Genomic DNA, 7,911 nt, shown 5'->3' on the forward strand with positions numbered 1-7,911 from the left:
GAACAAGCCCTTACCTCCTAGCAGGTGGATATAAAAAAAGTCATTACTGAGTAATTCCAATAACGTCTATCGTAACTCAAATCCCCCCCAATTTTTTTTTCTGCTGTGCAACTGCTGGGAGAGGTTCCTTTCTCTTTACAACACGCCATGCTTTACAGACACATTATAGCACAGCCTGTGCAACAGGTTTATCATTCCATTTATAATATGGCTCCTGCTTTTCTAATTGTAAAGGGCACATATAATTATAGTATCACATCATGCATCTTATGCCCATACTTCACTTTCATTTTTCTCATGAAATGCGCTCGTCCTTTAGGTTTACTGACTCTATTAAGATTTAGACTATAGATATGTTGTGAAACAGTTTTACACCATTGAAGCCAAAAGCTTTAAATGAACCTTCTGTTGATAAAGGCTTGTTAAAAGGATTGTCCAGTTGTAAACTATTCTTAGGATATATAGTAGTTAGTCTCTCAGGACCCCTGTCTAACAGGTGTTTGCTGGGCTGGTGCATTCATACACAGAGCTTAATTCTGCAGGAAGCAGACAGCTCCATTTCTACTGCAATGGCCAGGATTGGTATCGCTGGCAAAGTTTCGATTGACTTTAACGGAAACTTTACCTGTAATACCAAACCTGTCCACTGTAGTAGGAACGTTGCTGTCTGCTTCCTGTAGAAATCAGCTCAGTGCATGAATGTACCAAGTCAGCTAATAGCTGATTGTGGGGGTGCTGAGAGATGGACCCCTGCTAATCTACTCTTGAGGACCTATCCTAAATATAGGCCATCAATAGTCTACAACTGGACAAACCCTTTAAAAAGTTTAGTCCAGTGTCCACTGGACTTTTTCCACATCATATTTGAAATATACGTTGGACACACAGCCTACATGGCGATTCTTTCAAAGTAAATAGGAAGGAAGCATGTATGGCTTATGCGTAGATACACGGATGAAAGATGTCATATTCTTTCAATTCATCTCATTTATTACTTGCAGCCTAAAATTACCTGGATGAAAAATAAAGTGGTTATAATGAATGATCCCCGATACAGAATGTTTAGCAACCAAAGTGTATGCACACTGGAGATACGTAAGCCAAGCCCATATGATGGTGGGACATACACTTGCAAGGCAGTCAATGATCTTGGTGAGGCTGAGGTTGAATGCAAGCTTGAAGTGAAAGGTAAGATGTCTCATGTACATTTATTCACATTATTCAAGTTCCACCAGAATTACTCTATAGTAGCATTCAGATTATTTAGGGCCACCATATTCTGTAGTGCTGTATTCTATGGCTCACAGTGTTATCTACTTATCTCACATCTTATCCCATCAGCTTGGTAGTGAAATTCCAGAGGAAAACTGCTGCCAGACCCGATCCCATTCTTTTCTATAGGAATATTTTTGGCATTCACCACATCAGTTATTGCACCGGACCTATTTTGGATAAAAAAACAGGCATTATTTGGCCATTTCAGGCTATAAATGGCAGAACAGTACACAAAAATGTCATCAGTTATGTCCGGCTGAGACATAGAACAATTGGCCAGATACAACTAATATATGTGAACTCAGCCTTACTAATGAGTAGTCCCTGTACAACAAGCTGTGCTATTCTAAAAACAGCAGCAGAAACCTGATAGAAAAGAATGGAAGTGTGAACAGAACCTAAAAAAAGGAAAACTACAAAACCCATTTTAGAAGATCAACCCTCGTCTATACATGTAATAGAACGACAAACAGATTTCTGCTAATTCCTTGGCCAGTGCACTAGCATTTCCTTGTAAGAGTGAAATGGAGTGTTCCAGATGACATAAATTAACCCTATAGAAAATGACATGTTAGCCAGAAGCTACTGAAACGATTCCATATATATCATATTAAATGTTCTAATTCTACAGGGTCAATAGGCGGAGAACCATTCGGCTTATGGAAACAGAAGCAGGTTTACCACACAAATACTACATTCAGCGATACCTCACAATGAAATAATCTCTGCTCACGTTACGCCATACCTTGCATGCAAAACTGGTATTTGCAATCTGAGGCCAGATTGCAAATCTTGCTTCATGGTAAAACATGCCCATATATCATTTTACCATGAACAGTTTCAATAACATTCAGTATGATTCTTAATAGCAAATATGAATTATTGATTAAAAAAATGCTTCAGTTAACGTTATACATGATACATGATGGAGCTCATGTATCAAGACTGGATCACAGGCTCATAGCAATCCAATACGAGTCCAGTCTAGACCTCAATCTAAACTCTGCTTGGCTACTATGGGCACCATGGCTTTCCTTACATGAGGCCCATAGTGTCCCATTTTTTAATACTGATCATATTAAATGACTCATCTACATTGTACAGTATCTGAATCTTGGAAGATAACAGGGATACATTCACAAACCTTTTTTTCTAGATGCCATTAATCATTTTGACCAACAATCTAAGGCTGCATTCCCACGAACGTATATCGGCTCGGTTTTCACGCCGAGCCGATATATGTCATCCTCATCTGCAGGGGGGGGGGGGGGGAGGATGGAAGAGCCAGGAGCAGGAACTGAGCTCCCGCCCCCTCTCTGCCCCCTTTCCGCCCCTCTGCACTATTTGCAATGGGGAGAAGCGGAACAGGGGCGGGGCTAATTCTCAGAACTTAGCCCCGCCCTGCCCCACCTCCTTTCATTGCAAATAGTGCAGAGGGGCGGAGAGGAGGCAGAGAGTGGGCGGGAGCTCAGTTCCTGCTCCTGGCTCTTCCATGCCCCCCCCCCCTGCAGAGGAGAATGACGTATATCGGCTCGGCGTGAAAAACGAGCCGATATACGTTCGTGGGAATGCAGCCTAAGTTAGAAAGTTGGGGCAAGTCCCTGGTTATCTAAACTAGTTTGCTTCTAAATTTCCACTTTGCAAATGAACCCTAATTTGGAAAAGGATGTAATATATCCATCTATCAACTATATATTTAAAATATACATATATATTATTTGTATGATATATATTTATATATTAGGTGTGATGTGTGTGTCTCTATAGATAGATGGATAGATATATAATTATATATATAATTATGCTCACCTTTTCCAGAATGGTTAACCTGGTCTGGTGCCTTCTTTTGAACAATCTGTGTGTATTAATATGATAAGTTATTAATTCGTTTATGAGATATTGTTGGGTTCCATCTTTCATATGCTTTGACCACACTTACTAAGCTCTCATGACATCACAGCCTGATCCATTCAGTAATCACTATGTTCTTTCTTAGCTTCTAAATGTTCATTACTTCTCTTTCTCTCTCCCTTAGTTGCACAATAAGGATTATTGAATGTGTATTGTCACCTAAGGTAAGCTTTCATATGGTCGTGTCATATGAAGCTTATGTCTTTCCAGGCAGATCATCGCTGACTGTCTCTTCCATGTCTAACAGTAGTTTGCATCATGAACTAACACGCTGTTCTTGTTTCACTGTTAAAACATATGATCCAGCATTTTATCAAGAACTGGTTTTCTCAATCACGAGGGTCTATATACTTTAAACCAGTGTTCCCCAACTCCAGTCCTCAGGGACCACCAACAGGTCATGTTTTCAGGATATCCTATAGTAAGAACATCTGTGGCAATGTCTGAGGCACCGACAATAATTATATCACCTGTGTAACACTGAGGAAATCCTGAAAACATGACCTGTTGGGTCTATGCGGACTGGAGTTGGGGAACACTGCTTTAAACCACTTCTTTTTTTTCCTCTGTGGAGACTGGACAACTTGTCATTCTGCATTTTCCCTCCACAGTTAAAATGTTTGCAATCAAACAGAAATAAATGGTCTATTGACCCAATATCCCTATATTTCAGAGCCAAACTTGTGGCCAAATACAAGATCCCAGACTCCTCATATCCTATTATTCCTATTCTACAGAATGTCCTTGCTGTAGGTTTGATTGCTATGAACAAGACCAAGAAGACCATGCATTCTATTGACACATGCCTTGCTTCTATAATTCATTTCTCTATTTGTCAACTAAAATACTCCATCTTCATATGTATACCTCAATGTACATATGTAGATGATGAGACTTTTAAGCTACTATGCCTGAGATATGGACATGATGACAAATGGAGCTACATGTCATATCTACAGTAGCAGATTAATCTTCACATCATCATGTGTACATGGCAGCTGATACATCTACATGTAACATGTAAGGTATGTAAGAGCTGTTTCATCCGCATGATATGATGACAGATTAATCTCCACGTGATGTTACATGCAATGCATCACCGGTTTGCCAACATGTAATCCAAAGACACAGCTATAGATACAATACTGAAGTTTATACAGCGATACACTCCTTTTGAGTCGTAAAACATACATTGCACACGTATTAGTTTGCGGGGATCCAATGAAATCATTTTTAAGAGTTAAAGTATACATTATTGTCAGCGATGATTATAATGAGCTTTTGCGAAGAGAGGTGCAGTTCTGATTCACTTAAAGCAAGGGATTCACTTTAACTCAATTGTTTGAATGAAGAGGACTGTGCTGCTATACTTCACACCCACAGATTTACAGCATAGCTCGAACTGATGCCAGACGTGATCCCATTCTGTTGCATCGGACCTGTTTGGGATTTTCATCACTGATTTCCACTAGAGAACAGCTTGAGCATGCACCTCGATCCTTAACCCTTTCCAATTCACTGTCTGACTGCTTCCTACATTCTGCTTGAAGCTAGTACAGCTCTAATGTCAGAAGACGTCCAACAGGGTATTCTTACCATCTATTGCCAACCACTTCGCTGTCGGAGCCTCTCTGGCGCACACACACTGGCTTTAGCCAGCAGATGGCACCGTTGTATAACAGAAAAAAGAGAAAGCCTTTTAGGAAACCCTGAATTCAAAATTGGATTGGAAAGGGTTAAAGGGGTTGTACCAGAATACACTTTTATCACCTATCCATCCATTCAGCGCTGTTCGGTCTGTCATAAAACAGACCCATTCAGCCAGGGGATTGACCTTTCCTACTCCCCGAATGGAGCTTGAAAATGGAATCCTTGCCACAGATGTGAAAGCAGCCTAACTATACTTCTATTATGGCCCTGTATAGTGCCCTGACAAGGCCATAATAAGATGTGGCCTCTGATTGGTAGGCAGCGGCCACCTGACTTCTGCTGTCAACCGAAACAGGGAGACTCTTGGGGCTGAAGTGCTGGATCGTGTGGAGGGTAAGCACCACTTGTTTTATTGTTTTAAATCATTTAGATCTCATTTTAAAAAGTTACTTTTCAGCCAGACAATTCCTTTAAGTATTCACCAGAGATGCATAAGTAGCCAGATTTGCTATTCCAAAAACAGATGGGTGAAAATATATTTTCGGAGCTAGAGATGTGGCATTCTCCATCATAATTGTGCCACAAATTCAAAGTGGATGACAAAGTGCATGGTACACTAATAGTGTAGAGCTCTCAGCTCATCAAGTTGGTGCCTGCTATGTCTTTGTAATAGCAGTTATACATGTTGACACCAAGCTCTGCAGAAACAGATATAATGAAGTAATTGACAAGGATTTTTTATAAAGATCTTCCACCTAGAGGCATAAGACTACTATACCTGTTTTTTAAGCCCAGTTTGCCAAATACTGTACTTTGTTTTTTCTTACTAATAAAAAAAAAAGTTTCTTGAACATGGAGACAAGAAAAGGAAGCTTACCCTGGTTGTGGAATGAAGTATAATAAAATGGTAATACAGGTAAAGTCTCACAGTACAGTACAGTAAATGATTGACCTCTTTGACCTGGGACCTCAGGATAGGTTATCATTAGTTGATGGATGGGGATCTGCCACTCAGGACCCCTGTCCATCAGCTGATCGTCCATCTCCACTGTCCAGTGTAGCGGACCAGACATTGTGATCAGTATCAGAAAGGAAGTGGGAAAGCCGCTTCACTTCCATTGATGTCAATGGAGCGCCATGCTGCTACTTCACTTCCTGCTCAGAACTATGGTTAGGACATCACATCTAGTGAAGCTCCCACTTTCTGTGCTGACCGCTGATGACAACATCTGGCCTGCTGGTCGATCAGCTGATGGACGGAGGTCCCGAAATCCAGATTCACGTCCATCAACTACTGATGACTTTTCAACTGATGACCTTAGGATAAGAAGCCAGACAACCCCCATTAAGACACAACTATTTAAGAAAGCACTTAAGATTAAGTAATCTATGATAAGATTACAGTATTTGGTGTCATGCACTTCAGCAGAGCAGCACACCAACATGAGAAAATATCAAGATCTCCAGGAGGATGCGAAAACATTAAACCTTTCTATACTCTGGTTTGCAGGTGGAGTGACATTTTTCCGTCTTCTAATGCAAGGTGTGCCTCTGTCTGTCATTGACTCTTACTTGCGAGAGCTGGATGCAAGTAATCAGGAGAGAGCATGAGCAAGTCCAGACATTCAGCTGCTTTTCTACTGCATTAATCTGGACATCAGTGTGAACGTGTTTGACCCTGAAGCCGCATCTCTAGACGTTTAGTCAATTTCTGTCTGCTGTCTTTCTGTGTTAGATATAAATAGGATTATTGCATGGGTTGGTCTAGGGAGGGATGAGCTTAAAGTTTGGTTTGGGGCTTTTTTACTTCAAGACTTAGTATGGATCATAGGTATCCTTACTTGGAGCAGCACAACACTTGTCTTGTTTGCAATGAACTGAACTGCTTAGATTACAAGAATGATAGATCACTATTTTCTTTCTCCAAAAAGACAAAATTACTGCAAGATTTAATTCAACAGTTGACATGCTTGTTGTGACTGATTATTAAAGTGATTGGTGAAAGCTGAAAAACAAATTGTGTAATTCATTGAATGTACAATAAATAAGAACATTTTTACATGTTTGATTTGTGTTGTTATTTTTTAATGCAAGCAGAAATGGTTTAAAGCAGCATTGCACAATCTTGTCTGGCCGAAGGCCACTTTATTACAGTGGGCCTCTCCCAAGGGCCACAATAAATCTTCAAGGGGTGTTTACCATCTGAGACATTTATGGCATATCAAAACTATCATCTGTAAATGTCTAGTTCCATTTCCAGGACTCCCCTCATCAGGAATATGGGGGTCTCCTTCTTCTCCAATAAGCAATCATGTGTGTGACTCTCGCCATTGTTGATTATTGATATTGTGGTAATGGGCTAGCATAACAAAATTTTCTTAAACTATAATGGAGAGAGCTGTATGCATAGATAGCCACCTCTACCTCATAAACTCATTGCTGGAGTACTAACCTTGGGTCAAGGAACCCCATTCTCCTGGTACATTGGGACCCAGTATGGCTACACAGTGCACCAGTAGTACTTGTGCATCATTGCTCCTAAGCTCTGTATCCACTCCTTTCTGACACAGAACCTATATGTGAGCAGCTACATACAGGCAAACTTTTGTGTCTAAATGGTTGGAGGCTACACAAGATAGCATCAAGGGCTACATATTGCCTTTGGGCCTCAAATTGGGCTCATCAGCCAACTATATGAGAGACTATTACGTAGAGGTGGATTAGATAGATAGAAAAGCAGACTGTATCTACTTTTGTTAAAGCAAGAAACATATATTTAGTCAACTACATTTATAAATGGGAAGTTAATAAAAGGTAAAGTTGGTATATAATAGCTACATTTCATATGTAGTAACAGAACAATATGCATAATATGCTTCAGCCTTCGGGCAGATAACAGAGGAACAATAGCTTATAAGTCCTTGTTCCCCAAAAGCAATGAGAAGAAACCTTACTGGATTGTTGGCAATGATTTTCTATAGTTATCCTCCAGGATATTTTACGTCACGTTCATTAAAGAGTACCTGAACTTTTACTTCGGAACACTCCTGCTCTGTTGGACATTTTTGGCTCTTT

General features: G+C 40.2%; 1 protein-coding gene across 10 annotated transcripts in view; it reads left to right on the forward strand.

Annotated features, from left to right (window-relative positions):
• The window catches only part of MYBPC1 (myosin binding protein C1), a 116,226-nt gene extending 109,329 nt beyond the window's left edge, over positions 1-6,897 (forward strand). For 9 of the 10 annotated variants that reach the window (XM_066591401.1, XM_066591409.1, XM_066591410.1 and 6 more), the window contains 4 exons: positions 1,002-1,188; positions 1,907-1,950; positions 3,311-3,350; positions 6,347-6,897. In XM_066591401.1, coding sequence (XP_066447498.1) covers positions 1,002-1,188; positions 1,907-1,950; positions 3,311-3,331 — 252 coding nt within the window. In that variant the 3' untranslated portion in view covers positions 3,332-3,350; positions 6,347-6,897. The remainder of the gene's footprint in view (positions 1-1,001; positions 1,189-1,906; positions 1,951-3,310; positions 3,351-6,346) is intronic. The other variant, XM_066591406.1, reaches the window with a different exon arrangement.
• The last annotated feature ends 1,014 nt before the right edge of the window (positions 6,898-7,911 follow it).

The sequence above is a fragment of the Eleutherodactylus coqui genome, chromosome 2, assembly GCF_035609145.1.
Source record: "Eleutherodactylus coqui strain aEleCoq1 chromosome 2, aEleCoq1.hap1, whole genome shotgun sequence".
In the NCBI taxonomy this organism is placed as follows: Eukaryota; Metazoa; Chordata; class Amphibia; order Anura; family Eleutherodactylidae; genus Eleutherodactylus; species Eleutherodactylus coqui.